This window comes from Dichomitus squalens (genome assembly GCF_000275845.1).
Source record: "Dichomitus squalens LYAD-421 SS1 unplaced genomic scaffold DICSQscaffold_19, whole genome shotgun sequence".
Lineage (NCBI taxonomy): Eukaryota > Fungi > Basidiomycota > Agaricomycetes > Polyporales > Polyporaceae > Dichomitus > Dichomitus squalens.
This window is the reverse complement of record NW_006766901.1, coordinates 260,698-282,880: the sequence shown is the minus strand read 5'-3', so window position 1 is coordinate 282,880 and position 22,183 is coordinate 260,698. Positions and strand designations below refer to the sequence as shown.

Below are 22,183 nucleotides of genomic sequence, written 5' to 3'. Positions count from 1 at the left end.
GCGTCTGGTACATCTTTGTACCTTTACCTGTGCAATCCTTCAAACTTTCTATCGCAGCGCCAGTGCTCGCAGGATCAAGCCCCGTTCCAAGGAGCCTCAGTAGAAGCCGCGTGGGCAGACGATACGGAACATCGTCCACACAGGTATCACTAGGTCAGTGTCTCCGATTGATGGATGCACCAACTGACCAGCTCTATCGGGCGTTCAATCAGTCTTCCGTAGTAACGAGTATGTACGAGTCCTTCAATCGCAGTGAATGTGCAATTCCGATACATATTACAAAGCTCATACTATTAGGTGATCAGCAGTTTGAGTGAACAGTGGTGAGTTACAACTATCCGCCTGGACGAGGCTCCGGTGCCTTGAAAACGATCGCTGCTAACTCGGGCTCAAAATTGTAAGCACCCAAGGCCACAGACGGCGGCACAAGACGGCGTACAAACGTGTCTCTCAAACCATTTACTCGAAGAGGAGGTGAGTTCTCAGAATTGTCGCATCAACGCCTGGTAGCAGACTGTCTTGCTCGTTCGTGGCAGCCTCCTACCATAGCCGTACTCTCTTGTCCGGTCTTTCTTGAGTGGGTATATGCTATCTCTCCGTGGAGATCGCGTCGAAGACTACACGACGATCTGACTTCTGCGAATGAGGCAGTCTGTTTATCAGTGTGTTCTTCGGATGGCGTGCGTTGGATGCGAGGACGACTTCTGGCGATAGCATTGTCTTGCGCTTTCGTGCATAACTTCCTCTCTATCTTACGCCTCAACTTCAAATCACATCGCACCACGTTGACCGAATTTTACTGTGCCTACAGATGACAGCCACGATCTCCGTCGTGTTTGCATGCTTAATTGCTGCTATTTGGCTCGTTCTCCCTGCCAGCAGGCCGAAGCGGCCATTACCTCCAGGTACGCATGTTCCCGTCTTGCGATTGGACGGGGACTCACGGCCTCGACTAGGTCCTCCCTCTACAGCAAAATCCGCTGAACATCCATGGAAGGTTTACGCGACGTGGTCCAATACTGTCGGTAAGACACAAAGCGATGTTGTGCAGGAAAGCATCTCACGCCTGCTCCAGGTCCTTTGGTTACCTTGGGGACATCCTCGCGGCCCATCGTAGTCATCAATACCACAGAAGCTGTGACCGATTTACTTGAGAAGCGCAGCCACTTTTCGTGCAAGCCACGATGGCCCATGGCTGAGCTGCTGGGACGTCAGAAGAACGTCGGATTTCAGTACTACGGAGAACGTTTGAAGCGTTCACGCAGAGTCTTACACAACGCGCTGAACACTACCGCAATTGGGACCACCTGGACAGGCCTGCTGAACTCCCAGTCGGTGGCATTACTTCAGGCTTTCCTTCGTTCCCCAGAGACATTCTATACGGACGTTGGCGGGTATGTCATTGATGACGCTAGGCAATCCACGAGAGCTGATGCTGGATTTTGCGAAGGAACATCGAAGCTCTGGTCGTTCTATTCACATACGGTAAGAAGCCAGATGCACAGTACACTTCCATGGCGAGAGAGGTCATGCACCAGACTGGGATCGCCCTGCAACCTGGCCGATGGGCCGTCAACTTTTACCCCGCGCGTAAGTGACTCCATGCTGTCGTTCCTGGAAGTTTACAAACCTAGGTCTTCTGTAGTGATGTACGTCCCTGCGTGGTTCCCCGGTGCGGGCTTTCAGCGCTGGGCACAAGACGCGAAAGCGGCCTTCTATCGTCTCACAAGGGAGCCCTTCTACCATGTCAAGAAAGAATTGGTTCGTCAAATATGCTATATCCGGTACCATGCCTGCTGATAACACCGGTTTCAAGTCGCAAGGCAATGCTCCGTTGTCCTTCGTGCGCAATGCCCTCGAGGAGTCTGAGCAGACGCCGGAGGAAGAAGATATCATTATGTCTGCAGCCGGCAGTCTCTTCAGTGGTGCGTCATATTTCACGCCGGACTCTCCAGATAGACGCTTCACTCATCTTGAGTTCTGTAGCGGGGACAGATACCGTGAGTGTGTTTCTCAGAAGTTACGAAATCGCCACTAAGATAGACCTTCCGATGTAGATTACTACGGCCGTACTCACTGCGATACTGCTCCTGACTCGCCATCCTGAGGTGCAAGCACGCGCCTATGAGGAAATCAAGACGGTGGTAGGGACGGATCGCCTCCCGGAAATGCACGACCGCGCCTCTCTCCCTTACATCGACTGTGTAATACAGGAGATTCACAGGTTCAACCCTGCGATCCCACTGGTCACCCACGCTAATTCGGAAGAGGACGAGTACCTCGGTTATCGCATTCCTAAGAAGACATGGATCATGGCGAACGTCTGGTGAGTGCGCGCATGCTCGCCAGCGGGAACGCAGTGCCTCATCTCTGGGCAGGGCAATGCTTCATGACGCAAATGACTACCCCGATCCCGAAGAGTTCAACCCTGATCGATTCCTTCCTGGTGGAACCGGGCCCGCGCGCGACCCCCGCACTTTGATCTATGGGTTCGGCCGGAGGTACGTCGTTCCTTCTTCCGTCGTCCTCGCTGTGCGTTCCTTGACAGACACCTCGCACCAGACTCTGTCCCGGGATGCATCTCGCCAACGCCTACCTGTTCCTGGTTGTTGCACGGACTATCGCCATATTCGAGCTTCTTCCACCGATAGAGGATGGTATCACCAAGATGCCCCCGCTCGACTTCGCCGTAGGCTTACTGTCGTACGTCCGAAAGTCAGCTTTTGTGGAGTGTTTCCGGTTCTGAGCATCATTTATAGAACTCCTAAACCCTTCCGCAGCATTCTCAAGCCACGCGGTAAGGCGGAGGAGCTGTTGGGATTGCACGGTGAAGATTAGTAGCGAAGTCGAGCTTGTGAAACCTGGGGGTCTTCCCCGTTACGGCTGCCTATCCTCATCTCAATTGCGAGGGGTCGTGTGTTGTATCTAATGCGAAAGCCTCATATTTACGGTCTTGCGTTCTGATGGTTATTCGACATCGATCGTTTTCTCTTACTGAGCGGATATATTTGCATCTGACACCGTCCACGCGTCACACGTTACTTAAATATTCCTACAACAAGGTCCTATCGATAAAAAAAACCAGAACAACGCGCTTTAGAAAGCATCCTTGTACACTTGCAGCGTAGCAGCAGGCTCGTCGACGTGCGCCTATGTTCAACCGGGAATAGTTCAAAGGACGTCAGGATAACATGAACAATGGAAGAACGTACAAGATGATTGAAGCCCGGAATCCACTTGACTGTAACGAAGCCACCGCCGGCAGCCTTGTCGTCGTCTTCGACCTCCCACTGTGACGGGATGGAGAACGACGCTGTCGCGTCGCCGGAAAAGACGGTGACCTTCAAGTTGGGGACAAGAGCGCGAAGGTCCTTGTCGAACACCGCCTTCTTGTACGTCGCGGCGATCTGGGGCGCCGAGAAGATCATGAAAGCCATGTCAGACCCGAAGGCGGACGGCTCGTAGATCGAGTGCTTGACCTCCTCTTCGGTCAAGGAGTAGATCGTGGGCGCGCGCGAGGTTGCCGGGACGACGTAGGAGATGGCCTTGGGGTCGCGCGATGACAGGTCGCCGTGCTTGAAGTAGGAGGTGATCCAGTGCGAGAAGAAGGCCGTACGGGCCTCAGCGGGCATGCTCTGGTCGACAAGCGGCGTCCACGCATCGGGAGGGATCGCTTTTCCGAGAGAGACGGTAGGTGGCTCTGTAAAAATGATCAGTGTCAGTGGCGATGCAGAGGGATGGCATTATGACACGTACCCTGCAAGATCAAGGCGCGTGCGCCGGCTTTCCAGCGCGCTTGTGCGGGCTCCGGGAGGGCGTCGACGGCAGCGACGGCGGCGAGGGCGAAAGCGCAGCCCAAAGACCAGCCCACAATTCCGAAGCCTCCGGCGGTCCCATCAGCAGATGCAGCGGGGAGATCGTGCTTCTCGGCGAAGAGAGAGATGAACGTTGCGATCTCCACACCACGCGCTTTCAGGAACTCAGCCTTCTGGTCGTCGGTCCCAGAGTTCAAGACGTTGATCTCCTCGGGGGAGAGAGCAGTGGAACCGGGATAGTCGCGGCGGTTCACAGCGACGAATCTCACGCCTGACTTTGGGGCGAGTGAGATGACCCTATTCCAGATTACTGATAGCAATGTGTAATGTTAGCTGTGATGAGAATGAGCAGAGGAAGGCGAAGCTCACGGCCAGTAAACACAGTCCCATGAATTGCAAAGATAGTCACGTATTCCTTGGTGCCACTGGGAACACCGCTATCGATATACGACAGCTCAGTCCCGACGTCGTTGACGGCAAGGGTAGACATTGACGTGAATGCTAGGCTGGATTGCGAATTCGAGGATCGGTTGCCACTGAAGAGATTGGAGATGTTAGACCAGAAAGAGCCGCGAGTGGCTTTTGGCTTGGCCATGATTCCGGCGTCTGTTGTCGTAGGAGGGGGCGATGCTAGCAGTGGAATGTTCCGAGAGGATAGGTGCTCCCTTGATTGATTGGGGGAGCTCTCGGAACTGGTGTTGGTTTAACAGCCTGCCTCCAGATAGCAACATGGAAGACCCTCGGAGATATCACGCATGCTTCCTTGGGATGGTAAGAGCGTGTAACACGCCCTCAGGCAACCGAGCACTTGAAGAAGCCTCTCGGAATCGCACGGTGCTACTCCTGTTGTTGGGAGGCAACTGAAGCCTTGGCATTTCCTGCCGAACGCCGACCCTGCCCGATACCGTCGAAGACAGGACACTTGGGCCGAGACTGCAGCGCATGGGTTGAACTACTCCTCCCGTCTCCGAGTGCGGAACAAGGACGTGCTGGGATCAGTATCATTCACTGCGGCCTGGGCACCGAGAAGCAGCGCTACGTGCTGCCAGTACGCCTGTTGATTTGGCGATAACGACACGGATTCTCGTGTCTCAGAAGTGAGAACCTGTGATGTGCGCGATGATCAGCACCGCGCATCCGACAGTCTTGATGGTGAAAGGTGTTTCCGTGATCGTGAATGTACGTACATGTGCTTGAACAAGCCAGCACATCCTGGCAGCAAGGCGTCGAGCGCCGAGGACCCCGAGAACCTTGACACACACACGTAACTACTCATCTTGTACTTACTTGCATCCGGCGGCGCCATAATCTGCCGCATGAAGGGCAATTACTAATTCCCAAGACTGAAAGCCTCAGAGCTTTCGCTCCTGCTTCCTCATGATCCTTGCTCTTCATGAATGGGTGAAGGTAACACGCCGGCGGGCCGTCTATACACTCATCTCACACGTGCGGTGCAGCAAGAAAAGCCAGGGGAGCTAGACTTCAGCTACGACGCGTTGACATTCCCCCATTGGTTGGGCAGTCGAACGAGATTCTGGCTACCCCTGAGGTAAAGGCACGTTACTAACTAGTGCGGCAGCAGTTTGGCGATGAGTCCGTCACAGCACTGTGGTAAGTTACGTTGATCCAGTGACGCGGACCGGATGGGTCGCCGCACATACCTTTAGCATTGGGGGCAGACTGTCTTTTTCACACTGCATGTGTATGGGATGTACGTTTTCATAACACACGTATAAAAGTCCTATGCACTAACCACGTCGTGTGCATACAGCCATAATCTCTATAACAGTGTGGATGATTTGGCGGCGCGCTTGACCACGAATTGGATTGTTGTTCTCGTCTAGTCCGGGTGAGACCGGTGGGCCAACTACTACACCGCCAATATCTAGGCTCTCCTCTAAAACCAGCCCTGAGATATACCGGCAATGTTGAGAACCAAAGTGATTATTAACCTATAATGGTCTTTACCACATATCGAGAACGCTTCTTTTTCACATACGCATGCCGTACACACGTTAAGTAGATCGTGGTGTCGATACAGGACTCAATGTAGCAAGTGTGTGAAGGTGCGTTAGAATCCTGATGCTAGAGTTCTTTAGAGGGGAAGCCCTCACTGACACTGATCGGACTCAGCGGACTTGCCTTGTACGGAGGTGCGCGATTACCACAGTCTCCGGGATTTGTACGACATTTCTGCCCTTTTCCTTTCGCTTTGCTGAGAGCCGCTTGTCTTGTAAGCTGTCCATCACTATGATCGCGTTCCTACAACTGAGCGGAATATGACAGTGAAGGCTTCGAGCCATTTGGTGACCCCCTAAGTAGGGCAGGCAAGAATTCCGCCGGTGCACAGTGTCTATAAGAACTTCTGCAGTCGAAGAGTCCATTTATGGAATATCACTCGATGTCGTTCCGTAGGTCACCGTCTTGGCTCGCAATTTAGGTCGAGCTCACTTGACCCGCCTACCCGGAAGACCATGCTGCATCAGCAGATGACCATTGGAATCCATACGGATAACGCCGTTCTCCCTGAACCCACACAACAGGTGAGTCTACCCAGCAGCTTGTTATTTTAGTACTTGAGGCGATGAATCGTTCAACAGGATATGACGATGAATGCCGCCCCCGTCAGTGATGGTGAAGCCCTCATGCCATCTTCGATGGTCGCCGAGAACTAGATTGGCACATGCCCCAGGGCGATTATTCTCTCTCACTACATCGACGCCCAAGCGTTCTATCGCCCTATGGTACACGAAGATGAGCTGTCTTCTGGCCTCTGAGTATCCTTGAGACCGTCCATGAGGAACAGGTGTGATCGGGTCACTGCTCTCTTGGGTCTTCCACGGCATGGCGTGCATTCAGATGTACGTGCTTGAAAGCTGCCTTCATGTGTAGCGGTACCAATTGCACGCCCACAGTTCATGTACTTCGAAGAGCATGCGTATTTCAACGGTTGTTCAGATTTGTGTTTCCCGATGTCTTACCGTACAGCTATGACTTTTGAGATACGATTATTACGTCAATGACGCTCCTTTTTACGTCAATGACGCTCCTTTCTCATTTCTGATATATGTTGCACAGGTTGAGTCAGTCTTTTATTAGACACCTCACGCGTGTGCGATTCCTTGACCACCTCTGTTGCAAGAGGGTTTTCGAGACCGCAAGCACGACTGGCGTTTCAACAGGTCGTAAGTTGTCTAATGGTCTTCTGAGCGGCATGCTGCTGATTGCTGATATCCGTAGTGTGGCATGTGCTAAATCTAAAGTGGAGCCCGCTTCGTGACCTAGGTCTCACCAAGTTGTACGTCTCCCCACATGATTTGCAGCGGCTCCAGCTAACCTAGCGTTCGTAAGCCCCATGCTTGTTGGTAGGTAGCTGTATGACCCTCTCCTTATTTACTGATGCTTATATCCATTGCATTACTGTTGCCTAGATTCATCGCACTTTTTCAGATCGTATGCAGTCGTAAGATTAGATGGTCATCCAGCCGCTGCAGAGTCACGGAGAAATCCACAAGCGGCCCTCAAACCAACGCGGACACTCACGTCAAGTACAACTCCGACACCATGCTCAACGCCAAGGTATGAACAACCTATCTGATCCAGTATACCGACCTGGCTGACAGCGCTCTCAGTCCAAGATAGATCACTGGAAAGGAATCGCCCAGAATGGAGACAGTCATCTGGCCTGCATGCATTCAGATATTGGGACTCTGACTCGGATTCACGGATATATATTTTTGTGAAGTATATTGGTATACACTGGTTTCTGGAGACGTCCTGACATCAAGCACTAGAGCGTAGAACGTGTCCTCGAAACAACAGATATGGTAATGGTAATTCTAGGGGTTGACGTTGCCGATATCTCAATACAGAGCCGACATACCATGCCAGTAGAGATGTCGGGCTGGTGCACACGTTAGGGATGCGAGATACAAATACCAATACGGACGAATACACCGAAGTTGCTAGTTGCTCAAACGAGCATGCGTACTAGGGAGATGCAAGGAGATGCAAAAAGACACGCTATGCGTCATAAACGGACGCTCGACACGGACTGCTCTGGGCAGCCATTCCGGTAGATTGGCAAGATATGCTACTAGGCGGCGAATATGTCATGCAATCAGCGCTGCTAGTCGGTATGCCCTCCAGACGGCGGTGAGTGATATAAGTCGCGGCTTCATGCCAGTGGTGGGCGGAAGGGCGTCCCGGGTCGATGCGTGCGAGGGCCTTTGTGGCCACTGTCATCGCAATCATCATGAGGATTGCTCGACCTGCTCGAGCGTGCAGCTAAGACAGGGGTCTACGACGAGTGGTACTTGGTCGCTCATTCACGACAGACAGAGCGTGTCCGTGCGCTCTTACTCTCAACCTTTGCTGTACTGCAAGGTCGACAGAACAGCCAGAAGGGGATGTCTTGAGTATTCATACGTATCTGAAGACAGCCCTCGTGAGACCAATGCGAGCACGTAGGAAGGCATCCATGACGTTGTACTAGTGGAATCATGGGAGACTACTTAAGTCGTCCAAAGAGAACGGGAAGAGGACCTCAGCCACCCAGGCCGTACCCGTTCTCCATAGGTTCCCCTCGGAGATGCAGACGTCATGTCCGGCGGCGTTCCGCGAGGCTGCACGTCGCACAGGATGGTCGACAGCGAGAAAAATCCTCCTTACGAGACGTTCGTAACCTCACCGGGCTAAACGCAAACCACCAGAGCTGATCAAAGGGTGCAGAAGGTATAAAATACTGTGAAATTGACTATATACTCACCAACGCCGCGCCTGCGCGCGTACGGCGGCAAGCGCGCACTAGGTAAGTTGACCATGTCGGGCGGAACGACGAAGCGAAGCGAAGTCGCGCGAGCGCACGTAACAACCGTTGAGCGGCGCGCGTTGCTCCGTCCGGCCTTTGGCTGGACGCGTGTTGCTCAACTGCGAGAACGGTCCATCTAAGGGCAGCACGCCGGAGTACAGAAGCAAGATACGGTCTTAAGAGGGTTCACATCCACAGCTGCCCAACAGGGGTGATTGCAGCATAGACGGATAATAGGCGCGTTTTTATCTGGAGATTCGGTGGGGTCAATCCTAGACAGTATAGTAGCGACTGACAGCGAACCTACCTCCTAACGGGAGACCTCCACCGGATGATTTTCTACGATGGGACGGTAAGGCCCAAAGCAAACTGGGGGCCCAGTTGCCGACGGAAAAGGAAGCCCCTCAGCATCTTGACGCACGATTGAGTTTGTCTAGGCTTTACACTGCTTCAAGGCGCATCTCAGAATACACTGTACACTGACTATAGTCAGAAGGCCTTGTCGTACAGCTGGAGTGGTACTACCCAAGGCGCGGCACTATGATACAACTCTTTTTCTTCATAATCCGCTCTCCCGTTGTGCACTTAGAGCGGGAGGATGTTCGGAATAGGACCCACAGGCACGACACGGTGCGGGTTAATCTATCAAGGCGCTGCATAAGAGAGCCTTCGACCAAGAGGAGAGAAATACGCACCATCGGGTGAGACCAGTAGTAGTGCACCTTGATATGCTCAAAATTGCAGGTGCTCGAGAAGGCATCATTGCCCCAGTACAGCTTCCGCAGCCACAAGTGGAGCGCGGGGTACCCGTCGCGGATCGTGCGGATGTTGCACTTGAAGTGACCCACGTACACCGGGTCGAAGCGGACGATGGTGACGAAGAGGCGGACGTCGGCCTCGGTAAGTTGATTCCCCACGAGGTAGTCCTTGCCCTGGAGGATCTTCTCGAGGCGGTCGAGCGACTCGAAGAGGGGAATGACGGCTGCTTCGTAGGCTTTCTGGGTCGCCGCAAACCCGGACTTGTATACGCCGTCTGATGCAATGTGGGTTGATCGTCAGCAAGTCAAAGGGATATGAAAGACGGGCAACGGGGAAAGGGCGATACGCACTGTTGACAGTGTCGTAGACCCAGTCGTTGATCTCATCGATCTCCTTGCGAAGGTGCTCGGGGTATAGGTCAATCTTAGCTTTGTCCGCGGGGAGCTGGTCGTTGAACTCGGTGTTGAGGAAGCGGATGATCTCCGAGCTCTCGTTGTTCACGATCGTCTCTCTCTTCTTATCCCACAGCACCGGCACAGTGAAGCTATATGCGCGTGACGATGTCAGTGTCGTGCATCAATCTAATCCCAGCGTGCATATCAGCACTCACCGGCCATCATAGTCGGGCTTAGCCCTCAGGTACAGGTCTTTGACGTGCTTCGCGCCGTAGAGCGGATCGGGATCCGCGCCGGGGAACGCGTCCGCAGTGGCGAATGGCCAGCCGTGCTCGCCCATGTGCGGTGACACCACGCTGACGTCTGAGGGGTCGCATGCTCTTTGATATTGCGCACTTAGACAGGAAAACAGAAGTGCTGCTTACCGATGAACTCCTCAAGGCCCTTCAACTTCCGCACAATCAACGCCCGAGTCGCCCATGCTGACCACGAACAACTGAGTCATCCGACCGCGCAATACGAGCTGACTGCACCCACGACACGCGTATGAGACGTAGAGATGGTAGCGACCTGCAATGCGTACGCCACGTTAACATTCTGTCCCGACGTGCACATAAGAGGTATGGCACCTTTCTCTGGGGGAAACTCGCCGCCCTTTTGGATGGAGTTTCTGAACGAGGACGGCTTGCGCTTGAAACTGCCGTCAGCGTCCGGCTTGCGCTTGCTGATGTCGCTCTGGTGAGAAACGTCGCGGATGGACATGTTGCGTGGTCGTAGCTTCTGTGTCTGTATCCCGACGGAATATGCGTGCAAGGAATGCTGCTGGGGTGTGCGCGATGCGAGACGTCCTGTATATAATGGGTTTGTGAGGCCACAGGACCAACGGCGAGGTGTTTGTATGCGTAAGAGAGGGCGAAGCTGAATCATACACGCGACTACGATTTGAGTGAGCGATACCTTATATGGGGAAAGAACGCACAGGTCGATGTCATGTCACCATACTCATCGTCACTGATCGCTTATCTTGCCGCCCCAACCGCCTTCGAGCTTAATGCGCTTGTCCTGTGCGTCGAGGGCCGACAGAGAATCTGGGAGGATTGAAGGTAGGAGAACGACATACGTACATAGACATGTTGATGAGCATAGAGTCCAGAAGCAGATCACTACAGCAATCAAAATGAGATATGGATGGATATTGAGCTGGACCTCAATATGACGGAAACATGCAAGCCGCGGCGATGTGCGGTTGCTAGTGGCCGGTGGTTACTAGCATGACCCCAGAAGCTACGACCCATAACGTATTTCATGGATATCTCCCTCCCTTCCTCTCCAATACATTTCAGACTTCGCACACTTCACTTGCATCCTGGACAGTACATATGGGTGAAATATGAAGAAAATCGGTGGAGGTTTGCATTGAGCATCGCGGAATTACACGTCTGACCCCAGAAGCTACGGAAAAGCGCCCATAGATTGTCATGGATGGTCACAATGCCGAAGACTGCCGATTCAAACACCGCTGTTATCAGTCGTTTGATAGCGAAGTTGGCCGGGGCAACATTGTCGAAGCGCTCAGATTGAAAGTCAGCTTTATCTCGGTCAGTGGCTGAATGTCACGCTCGAGAGACCTCTTCCTATCTTTCGAATACTGCAACCCGGAACCCTTCGGAGACTGAACAAGAAAGTTTATTGAGAATGTTCAGAACACTTTGCGAAGTTACAGAAAGATCGGCGCTGCAGATCTTTTTGTGGCAGCTCACCAAGGTCAGTAAACCCTTGAAACCCTACTGAGATTGACTTGTATCGGGAGCAAATCCCTTCCGATTTCCTTCTTTGTTTTTTACAATGATATTTTTGAAGTACGTCTTCTCGCGTGTAACCCGTGCACACTTTTTGACAGGGAAATGCGAGAACTGGAGGCGTGTCAGTAGCTTCTGGGGTCACACTAGTACTGGTAGACCGGGCATGATACGTGCATCGTGTAAAGACAATACCCACGTGGCTGGAGCTTAGGCCTAAGAAACGCCTGCCGCCGGTAGCCTCGAAGATCGTTACAGGAAGGCTACACAGCATGTTCCGCGTCATACCCAACGACTGCGGTGAGCATCAACGACTTTCATACCCAAGCACTCCCCCTTCTTATGTGCTATTTGACCTTCTAGGCTGTACCGGAAGTGCTGTGATCCAGCGCATATGGCAGCGGCACGGTGGCAAAACGGCGGTCTTCAGATTTGGAAATACACATGTAGCGCCATGTCAATCGCTCTCGTAGCCTCAAGTAAGTATATATAGAAGCAGGCGCACGTTTGTCGGGCATCAGCCATTGCAATAATCACATGCAAGTCAAGATGTCCAAGCATCGCCGCGTCACACCATCTTGAGGAATCGAGATAGAAAGTGAGTCGGTGGGCTCCTGTTGGGCGCTCCGGTGCTGACTGCCGCTCTGCTTATCTCCGTTGGGATAACAAACATGGCGGGTCACCTCAAGGCATCTCATAAGAAGACCTCAGATATCGAAACTTACCAAGTCTTTGAAGTATGATGATCATGAAGGAGATACGAGTATCAGTCAACCAACAACATAGGCGTAGGGGAGGTATCCAGGAGGATCGATCAACACAAGCATTTCCTCGGAGTCGGGAGTAGACCTCGAACACGTCGATTCCGTCTCCTGTCCGAAAAGAATTGATGTGCCGCAAGAAATGGTTCCTGAGGTCAATCGGGTATGGTGCATACTTGTCATCCGGTGAGCAGGACTCGGTGAAGCTTGTGATTTTCGACATGCGCTAACAACGCCGTTCTTCTGTTCCAGATCTTAGATCGCCGCTCAGAACTTGCTGCATGCAAACCTCGAATAGGCGGCGCGCTCGCTCGGACAAATCCAGTCTCCGAGTCTCGTTCGCTGGTCTGGTTGGCTAGACTCCAACATGCCGTGTTCGCATTTCGTGCCGGATGGTGGTTCCATTGTGTTTTTCTACCGAATACCTACGCGCGATAACCAAGTCAATCGCCAAAAACTGCTGCATCTCAGCATGTTCTGCGCGAGTATAATATCCGCGGCATGCGTCACTCACAATCTCGCCATTCTACTCCCATTCTGGCCGTGTCCGGACTATCTGGTAAGTTCTATAAGACGCGCATACGTCTGTCTCGCTTACAACCATATCTTCTGCTCTTCGCCCCTCTTTTTCAGTGACCTTCAGTGTGGTAGCGGCTTTCGATCATGAACACCCATCCCAGCATCTCTTCGAGCGCGTCTTCAACGCACGCCGATCATACTCAACAAATTACGGGGCTCGAGAAAGAGCATCCTGACGTCGAGAAGGCCAACACACGGGACGGCGCCGACCAGGCGGACGACTACCCTGATGGTGGTCTGCGAGCGTGGCTTGTCGTTCTCGGAGTGGGTTTCTCCTTGTGCCGATCCACATCTCTTGGTCCTGACGGTGTCTCCGTAGACTACGTCAGGGATATGCGCCACCTTCGGCTTCGTCAATGCGTGGGGTGTAAGTGTACCCTCCCATATCTGATCTGTTGTCTGTATCTCAAGATAGGGTCTGTAGGTCTTCCAGGCGTACTATGAAGAAGTCACTTTGAGGAATACGTCTCCTTCCGACATGTAAGTGTGCTTCTCGCTTCACGGTCGACGAAAGTGACCGACGTCTGTTTGTGTCGATGTAGTGCTTGGATTGGATCTCTACAGGTGCGCTTTCCGTCTCGGGCCTGTCGTCAGTAGCCTAACTATCAGAGTCAGTATGCATTGGTCTTCATGCCCGGCCTAGCCTTCGGCAGGCTCTTCGACATGGGCTATCTCCGACTCCCCGTCTTCGTCGCCTCTGCACTGCTCATAGCCTGCACATTCCTCACCGCCGAATGCACCAAGTTCTGGCACTTCATCCTCTGCCAAGGTTTCGGCATCGGCGTGAGTTCCATGCCAAATCTTATGACCCATCTCGGTATGCTTAACCTCAACTGATGCTAGCTCGCTAGTGGCGCGGTATTCACCACTGCGGCGGGGGTCGTCCCGCATTGGTTCCGAAAGAAACTTGGCCTCGCACTTGCTTGTATGGCTGGAGGCTCGAGTATCGGCGGGACCATCTTCCCCATCATCCTCAAGAACCTCATCGAGTCCCAGGGGTCAGCTCACTCATCGTAGTGTCCCATACCATGCCGCTCTTGCTTATAGTATTCATAGCTTCAAATGGACCCTCCGCATCACGGGCTTCATCATGGCCGCATTCCTTATAGTCCTCAACCTCGTGCGTTGACCCTTCCCCGGAACCTCGGTTGCCAGCGTGGGCGCACTGACCCCCTCGCTTGTTACAGGCCATCGCACGGAGGCTGCCCCCCAAACCGAACCAGGGTCCCTTTATTAACCTCGCCGTATTCAAGGACGTCACATACTCTATCTACTGCCTAGCTCTTTTTGTTGGCTTCCTGGGACTCTACACCGTATGTGGCACCACCCGTCGATCTAAGTGCAGGACGGTGGCTAACGTGAAGGACCGTGAAGTGCTTGACATACCTCTCCATCAGCGGGGTAGTAGCGGGAATAGACCCGGACTTGTCATTCTACCTGCTCTCCATCGCCAATGCGTGCTCCCTATTAGGCCGGCTTGGTGGCGGCGCTTCGGCTGATCGCGTCGGTGAGTTGCTACGTACAGTACGCCAGCGCCATAATGCTGTGAACTGAACGGTCACGCAGGTGCAATGAACGTCCTCATCCCCGGTACTCTAGCAGCGGGTGCTTTGACTTTCGCCTGGCCGTTCGCGAAGACTACGGGTTCCCTCGTGACTGTTGCAGTCCTCTACGGGTTTGTCTGATTCAGTGCTGTGTCTTGAGTCGCTTGCTGAGAGTCCACCCCCTTATGTTTCCCAGAATATCGTCAGGGATATTTGTGGCCATCATGGCGCAGCCAATCGTGCGCATGGGGAAGATTACGGAGGTCGGCATGCGCACGGGCATGGCCTTCACGGTCATGTCGCTCGGCGCGCTCGCTGGTCCTCCTATCTCTGGTGCGATTCTCGACCACACAGGGTCATTTGAAAACGTTGGGTACTTTGCAGGTACTGTCAACCCCGTAATCGATGTGAACCGAGCCGTTGATTCGTTTGATTGTTATAGGGTCGACCATCTGTGGGTCGGTATTGCTGATGATTGTGGCACGCCATTTGGTTCTCGGCAAATTGTTTGGCAATGCCTGATCTTGAACAAACTTTCTTTACCTCGTTATACCTCCGGCGCTTCAACCTAGACTCACGTTTTCGCGGGCACATGACGTCACGACACTGAAGTTATAGAATAAAGACTATACCATTTAGAGGCCTTTATCTTTTCCACCACTACCGTACATAGACACAGAGACCCCTACGTACCATTAGATCAATATGAGACAGGTTGCACAGACACCACGCGAGCAAGCAAGTTCCACAGCCTTGTTAGCGACTTAGAACAATCTTCTAGCAGCGCTCGCGACCGCCACATCCAACCCATGGCCGAAGAGCGACTCAGCGCCGTTGCCACTCACATGCCCCGCAGTGGGAGCGCTATAGTGAGAGAGAGCGTCGGAGTGCGGGCGCGGACCGGGAGATCATGGCTGATCGTAGACAAAGCCGCGCTCAGCAAGCGTGCATTGGGAAAGCAAGGTAGAGCATTCACGTCAGTAGCCTGTGACGACGCTGACGCGCAGGAAGTTGATGTGCTTGCACTCATGGAGCCGCTCCCTATAGTGGCAACCTTGGTGCACTGCGATGTAGCCGGTGCAGGGTGGGTGGCCGGCGCGGCGAACTTGCCCTGGTGCAAGGTGGATGTGCCGGATACACCCATAGGCTATGACAAACACAGGAACATCAGACTTGTCCGAGTGATAAGTACATATCGCACCTCTCCAGTGTCATCCTTGCGGTAATCGAACCCATCCGTGTAGTCGCCCGGCATGTTCCCCTGGCAGCCCACACGTCGTAAATGTGCTGGCAAAGGGCGGCAGCGTCAGGTCCGTCCTTACATGCACGGATGCATAACGACTCGTAATCCATGAAGTTCTGAATGAGAAAGGTAGAATCAGTGTGACGTCACGACGAGCACATAGATCGTGTGTATGCAATTGCGCGACATACCGTCCATTCGTGTATTTGCTGCACCACGCCGCCAAACACGCTGCTAGCGACGAGGCGTCCAATCGGGATGCCTTACTATTCAATGAGTATGTGAGTCTGGTAGACCGGACGTGCCGACATGTAAGTAACTGACTCATCATTGCCATCTGCCGCGTGGGGATCGAGCTCGCCTCCGGAGTCGCTTTGAAGAACATTGACCTTGGTCAAGTCACCGACACCAGTCACTTTTACGCAGTCCGGGGGACTAGACAAGGTGTGTGCCGGTGATGGTGTCAGAGAGAATGGCTTGGGTTCCGTATCCAGGCTGCATGCAGTAGGACCCCTCTTCACGCTCGGTGGTCCGATGGTGGACTGAACCCCTGGTTGTTGCGGGGAGAAGAAGCAGAAGTCATCGATTGAGTTCGCTATATGTAGCCCAACGTCGTACATGAGTGTAACCAATATCTATTAGGAAGAGAGAGATGGGAGCGGACCGCATACATTTTGGCACATGGATACTTGGTCCGAGTCTTTTTCGTACTGGTCAGTCTTGGGAGCCTCGTTTAGAGTAAAGCTATGATCATATGTCTGGGTAAGCACAACCGGACATCAGGGCAAGGGAGGCGAGGGGCACGTAGTGGATCAAATGACAATGTAAGCCTAGAAATGTGGTCGGAAGCGAATCACAAGATAGAAACAGCGAAGAGAAGGAGCAGCAAGTGGGCGTGCGGTTGTTTTGAACCAACGGGGTGGGGCCGGGATCATGTGAAAAGTGACGCTCCTGCTAGGTCTAATCCAACGGGGGACAAGGCTCATTCAAATGGCATTCCACCGACGGTCTGGCCAGTACTTGGGGTATTCTGGCGAAGGGAGCGGGGGCCATCGTGAAGCGAGCAGAGGCGCAGACGAGACATTTTTGGAGCCAGGAAGCGGAAGACGGGACACGCGCGCCGCTGCTCTGCTGATTAAGTTGGTACAAAGAGTCACAAGACAAAAAGACCCGGAGGATTGCGAGCGACGTTGCAAGATTTGCAAGTGCCGGACTAAGTTGTGCAGTCCAGAAAATGATGCGAGCTTAATCGGAACCGCGCATGTGCAAACACTTGCCAACTCCTAACACAAAACAGTGAGGCTCCAGATGCTACACATAGAATGGGAGATAGAACTCACCAGTACTTTGTAAGAAGAACGACCTTAGCTACCCGACTAGACGGACATTAGAGCAAGCGGTGATAAAACAACCGAGCAACGTGAGTACTAGATCATGGAAACGAGACAGACTGAACATATGCGCGCCAGCCCGCGAAAGGGATGGTCGCCTCTCAGACAGCTAAATGCAATTGACAGAGCAACTTACAAGCCATAGTGACAACAGAGACGGCGAGACAGCAATCAAAACTCACCTCATAATTGCTGAGCAGGAACGCTCGGGCCTAGCAGTAATCACCGTCCTTGTTGTCTCCACCCGAGTGCATACGTTTGTCGTCGCAATGAATAACGATCACGCAATCCATGCAGCAAACAGGGAGTGAAAGCGAGATAGATTAGAGAAATGGCATAGCGCCTACTTCGAATGCGCCGCCTCCCCACGTTGTATCAGCCCAACACCGACAATGACACCGTCCGCAAGAATATCCGCCGCCTTGCGCCTATCGTGGGCCTGGTGCTCCGCCTTGCGGATGAATTCGGCCTTGACTGCTTTCGCACGCGCAATCTAGATGCCCGAACAACCGAGGATAGGGCACGAGCGAATTGAGGCCGGAAGAGAGCGCGAAGCAATGCCGAGAATGGAGTGCAGCCAATTAGATGAAGGTGTTCAGAGAGAGATGCTGAAGGGTAACGCACCTCCTTCGTGTGGTGGAGGCATTCGAGGTAGTCTTCGGCTTGCGCCGTGCACTGGCTAGGGACGTCCGTCTGGGCATAGCACTGTATGCGCGAGAACGCTGTCAGACAAGAGCACAAGAGTAGAGAGCGAGGGACGCACTTTGGAGAACTCCTGCCAGTATGCGAAGCAGCGAGGGACACCTGCAAACCGAGACCATATTCATGCCGGACACTGATCACTTCCCGCGAATGAACGCACCTCCGTGGTAGCCAAACCCTGACTATAGCACGGACGTGTTCAACAGCCTCTCCATGTAAAAGTGCGGAAAAGACGTACTGCCATTCTTCAGAGAACGAGGGGGAAACTCAATCAAGTCGTCGGGGTCGTTGCGTGAAACGGCTACCAGCACACCCTGGCGCCTCCTGCCTCCGTGGGTGACAAATGTCACATTGTGACCTCCTCCTGCAGGCGCTCCCTTGAGCGCGGGCGCGTCATTGGCGCCTATGTAGCGGCTGCACACTGCCACCCAGCGGGGCTATTCGCGAAGCCTGCCGTCGTCTCCGTCACCACCACCTTCCCTCCTACACCTCACACTGCCAACACTACATATCTTTACCTACCGCGAGCATGGCAGAACAAGCTGAGCTTGCGTTTGTGAAGTCTTTTGCGGCCGCGCTGACCACGCAGCCTGTGGTCTACGCGAACGACTACCAGACAGCCCCGGAGAACGAGCTTAAGAAGGTTCCTGTGCTTCAAGTGCGTCTTCGTCCTGCTGCCTCTGCCCAGTGGCCTCCCGCTATGAGAAATGGAACTCGTCTAATGATATCTGCCTTGCGCATCGGATCCACACAGATCGAGGTCCCACCACCCCCCGAGCGTCGTACTTCTGTCTCTGCACCGACAGGTACGTATACACCATTTGCAGCACCCCTTTCGCGCTCCCTTCTTCGCGTAGTATTTGCACAGCACCCGAACCCGAACTTACACTCCTTCCCACCTATCTAGGATCCATCAATGTGACATTCAAGTCAACAAAGCCCGTCCAGTCCTACACGCTCTCCATCCAGCCCACGGACACCATCGCACAGATCAAGGCCCAGCTCGCCGGTACCACAGGCGCGCCTCCCGCCGACGCGCAGCGCCTCCTGCTCAAGGGCAAGGCCCTCGCGGACGCGAAGCTCCTTCAGGAGTACGCCGTAAAGGACGGCGACACTATCAACCTCATGATCAAGCCTGGCTTCGAGTGGGATCCGTCCAAGGTCGCTACCCCTGCACCCACGGCATCCCCCTTACCGCAAGAAGGGGGAAAGAAGGGAGAGAGCATCACGTTACTCCCTAGCCCGGAGCCGACGAAGACGCGGAGTGGGCACGGGCGAATACCGTCGGTAGTGCTATCACCGTCGCCTTCGCTTACACCTACGCCTGGGGAGACGTTGGTCGATATTCCACTTGTTCTGGACACATCTACAATTCCGGCATCGCCTGCGTCCGTGTCGGACACGCCATATCATTCGAAGATTGCGAAACCGGAGTTCTGGGAGAAGCTCTATGCATTCCTCAAGTGAGTGTTCCCATTGTTGTTGTGTATCATCTTGCGCTCGCGTTCTTCTGCTATGCGATCGTCTCCTTACCTTCGACGATGATTCTCGCCTTCTCTTCCTCGCCTTCCCCTCCTCTTGTAGTACGTCTGTCCGCGGTCTTCGTCGCATTCCGCTTGTCTTCACTACGAAGAACACGGTAGGTGGCAAGGGCTGAACTAACTTCCCATTTCTTCTTCCTGTAGGACGGAGCTCCCGACACAGACGGATGCGGCTGCTGCATGGGAGGACTTCTTCTGCGCGAGCAAAGGCATCCTGTCTGTCAGCGAAATCGCAAAGATCCGCGACGCAGTCGGCGTCATCGGCATGGCGGGCACGTAAACTAACAGTTCTCCTCGCCTCGCTTCCGACCCCTTCTGCACGCATCCCACATACACGTATGTCCAAGTCCGATATCCCACTTTTCCATATCCGCGCGCAATCGGGCGCCGTTGTGTATGATTCCCAGACCCTATGGACACAAACAAGTTTGACCACAGACACAAAGCTGCAACGAGCGTGTCGGTTTGAGCTCGAGCTAAATATATGCGCTGGGTGAGGGCACGGTGGGAGGATCGACAATGCTATGCTGTTGGGAGGGAATTCCCGGGTTGATGGTCGTTTTATTTTTGGAGAGCGAGTTGGTGGTTAACGTGTATGTCCTCCGTGGTTTCCGAGTCCTCTGCTACTTGCTGTATACTTAGGGATGGAATATCTCTGCACTCCACAGTCATCGTGATCCTGCATTTGCACGACACAGCACATATTTCGTCATGTAGCTCATATGTCTGTGACGTATGCCGCCATAATCTGCACTCAGAGGGGGCATCGCCTTCCCTCCGGACCCGTACGACCCGCCGTAGTCCCTGGCTAGCCGTGCAGGGCTAAGACTACCGAAGTTCCGCGCTCCAACAGAGACTAGTGCCTTTCCTCTCCCGCCTCTGAATTGCCTAAGTACAGTGTACATGCCAATACAAGCTTATCTCTACCGCCCAGGCACACACCCGGGTCTCCTCCGATAGATCATCTAATGGATGGTTCTCCCCTCGCCCAGCTCAAAGCTCAGGTCCGCCTGCTCCCGCGTGGCCGAGTGCCTGATCAACCAGGTCGCTCACAGAAGTGGTGCACGGGAGCCGAAAGCTAACCATGCTCGCTGGTCGGGCCGCTGAGGCTTCGGTATACGCTGAGCCCTGCCAAGGCCGCGGATAAGATAAACATCCACCCCAGGGGCGCACGACGAGCCGCGCTTTCGACTGCCCCACAAAGAGCGCCACGATACCAGCCACAGCCTAGCTCACGTTCGCACTAAACAGATTGTATACCGCTCTGACCGCTCCGGAGGAGCAACCGAGGATCCAAAGGCACTCATGCAAGGACTCCAAGGCTCCTTCCCCTATCATGCTCCAACGGTCCACCCCCCTACCCGATCCCCGATAGTGTCGGACAGGGAAGATAGAGCTTCCGAGTACGTCCCCGGTGATTAGGACGTGCGCGACGACTCTAGATGTGCTAATAGTGACAGCACAATACAGTAGATACTCTCTTAGGCCATACCTGTCGGGAAAGGTGGGTCATAAGAGGTTATGGGATTTGAGACTTTGAGCGCCCGATAAACGCTCAGGGGGGTCCCACGGTCCGTGGACGCCAAAAGAGCGCTCTATGCACTTAAGATTGGCCCGGTGCACAATCTACTGCTATGTCACGGCGTTACGAAGCACGTGAAGCAGGGCGCCAAACATATTAACTTGTTGATTAAAGCCGATAAGTAGGTGGGAGTGTCGCGCAGAGGAGAGAGTGGTCAATGGCATGACTGGACAGGTATACAAGTAGAGGGGAATACGTAGCAATAGCGGAGCACACATAGTATAGTTATAACACGAATAAAGATAATGGAGTAGGGATCATTAGTTGTCCGGAGTGATGCCTTCCCGATCGAGCTCCTCAAGAATGTCGTTTGGAAGGACGCGGTGGCTACGATATTCATTCGCGATGCCCAGCTGGGCCGGGAAGCGCACCTCTGATGCCAATGGCAGCACATTCTCCTTGTCTCCGGTTCCTCGGCTCCTTGCAGGTTGCCGTGACGGTACTCTATACCTCTTCTGGGCATAGTGTCCAAGATTTTCGATGGAGTTACGATCCCGTAGAGTTCGCTTTGGCATATTCGAAGGCAAGGGCGTAGGTGCCCTGCCAGCTGGTATGTTATTTTCCCTTTCCTAGACTTTACTGGTTTTGGACATATTATAAGCACCCCCTAGCATCGCAGACATTGCTCGTCTATCTACTTTGTTCAGAGCATGAAAATGGTGATTCGAAAACCAGAGAAGTGTACAAATGGTGTATAGCTACAAGTCTCTCGTTGATAAACTCGGGGCTGTGAAGACAAGGATTAGATCCGACTAGAGTCGAAGCAAGATCTTCAGTCAGTAAGGAAAGACTATATTGCAGCAACGAACTGTACCTAGAGTCGAAGCAAGACTAAAAAGGTTAAGTAAGTAACTACAAGTTAGAGATAGATGTAACAAAGTACTCACTCTTCAGTCAGTAAGGAAAGACTGAAGAGGGAGGACGCAATCTGAAGTCCTTATATACTACAGAGAAGTGTCCATGACTAATCGAAGAGTGGTTAGTCACATGTACCATAGTGCGATGAATAATACGATGGTGAAAGAATTGCGACGTATCGCACCATAGGATGAGTAAGAGATGAGTAAGGCATAGACCTGTCTAGACCGTTCTGGAGTAGTACGGATTGTCCTAGACAGTACCAGAAGAGTCCGGAAACATAGCTATAGTACACGAGCAGAGAGTCCCAAATATGGTAACATACTACATAAGCGACTACAGCTAAGTGCTAGGAGACGCATAGCCTCGTGTAGTCCGGACCGGATAAGTCCAAGTTCAACACT

At 53.3% G+C, this 22,183-nt stretch overlaps 6 protein-coding genes across 6 annotated transcripts; 3 read left to right on the top strand and 3 right to left on the bottom strand.

Annotated features, from left to right (window-relative positions):
• Positions 1 to 811: 811 nt before the first annotated feature.
• On the top strand, positions 812 to 2,746 carry DICSQDRAFT_62749 (cytochrome P450; the record flags this gene model as incomplete). The annotated part of the gene is made up of 9 exons (XM_007366633.1): positions 812 to 1,025; positions 1,076 to 1,394; positions 1,451 to 1,594; positions 1,635 to 1,761; positions 1,817 to 1,925; positions 1,987 to 2,000; positions 2,058 to 2,326; positions 2,379 to 2,501; positions 2,563 to 2,746. 9 exons carry the CDS (start codon positions 812 to 814, stop codon positions 2,744 to 2,746), a joined length of 1,503 nt encoding a protein of 500 aa, XP_007366695.1.
• Positions 2,747 to 3,096: 350 nt separating this feature from the next.
• On the bottom strand, positions 3,097 to 4,305 carry DICSQDRAFT_171000 (uncharacterized protein; the record flags this gene model as incomplete). Its single annotated transcript, XM_007366632.1, has 4 exons — positions 3,097 to 3,150; positions 3,213 to 3,700; positions 3,757 to 4,125; positions 4,185 to 4,305. The coding sequence occupies 4 exons, from the start codon at positions 4,303 to 4,305 to the stop codon at positions 3,097 to 3,099; spliced, it is 1,032 nt and encodes a 343-aa protein (XP_007366694.1).
• A 4,825-nt stretch (positions 4,306 to 9,130) lies between these two features.
• Positions 9,131 to 10,660, bottom strand: DICSQDRAFT_137388 (glutathione S-transferase). Its single transcript, XM_007366631.1, has 7 exons — positions 10,409 to 10,660; positions 10,317 to 10,349; positions 10,205 to 10,261; positions 9,995 to 10,142; positions 9,735 to 9,928; positions 9,321 to 9,658; positions 9,131 to 9,267 (listed from the first exon to the last, which is right to left on the bottom strand). The coding sequence occupies exons 1-7, from the start codon at positions 10,539 to 10,541 to the stop codon at positions 9,211 to 9,213; spliced, it is 960 nt and encodes a 319-aa protein (XP_007366693.1). The 5' UTR covers positions 10,542 to 10,660; the 3' UTR covers positions 9,131 to 9,210.
• Positions 10,661 to 13,002: 2,342 nt separating this feature from the next.
• Positions 13,003 to 15,129, top strand: DICSQDRAFT_161967 (MFS general substrate transporter; the record flags this gene model as incomplete). Its single annotated transcript, XM_007366630.1, has 12 exons — positions 13,003 to 13,182; positions 13,238 to 13,285; positions 13,343 to 13,398; positions 13,461 to 13,482; positions 13,534 to 13,701; positions 13,762 to 13,916; positions 13,975 to 14,038; positions 14,106 to 14,231; positions 14,293 to 14,425; positions 14,485 to 14,593; positions 14,659 to 14,846; positions 14,905 to 15,129. The coding sequence occupies 12 exons, from the start codon at positions 13,003 to 13,005 to the stop codon at positions 14,982 to 14,984; spliced, it is 1,329 nt and encodes a 442-aa protein (XP_007366692.1). The 3' UTR covers positions 14,985 to 15,129.
• A 2,275-nt stretch (positions 15,130 to 17,404) lies between these two features.
• DICSQDRAFT_137386 (uncharacterized protein) lies at positions 17,405 to 18,065 on the bottom strand. Its single transcript, XM_007366629.1, has 5 exons — positions 18,037 to 18,065; positions 17,959 to 17,980; positions 17,860 to 17,900; positions 17,721 to 17,801; positions 17,405 to 17,589 (listed from the first exon to the last, which is right to left on the bottom strand). Exons 1-5 carry the CDS (start codon positions 18,040 to 18,042, stop codon positions 17,440 to 17,442), a joined length of 300 nt encoding a protein of 99 aa, XP_007366691.1. The 5' UTR covers positions 18,043 to 18,065; the 3' UTR covers positions 17,405 to 17,439.
• A 262-nt stretch (positions 18,066 to 18,327) lies between these two features.
• Positions 18,328 to 20,255, top strand: DICSQDRAFT_87720 (ubiquitin-domain-containing protein; the record flags this gene model as incomplete). Its single annotated transcript, XM_007366628.1, has 4 exons — positions 18,328 to 18,456; positions 18,553 to 18,604; positions 18,706 to 19,261; positions 19,484 to 20,255. 4 exons carry the CDS (start codon positions 18,328 to 18,330, stop codon positions 19,617 to 19,619), a joined length of 873 nt encoding a protein of 290 aa, XP_007366690.1. The 3' UTR covers positions 19,620 to 20,255.
• Positions 20,256 to 22,183: the final 1,928 nt, after the last annotated feature.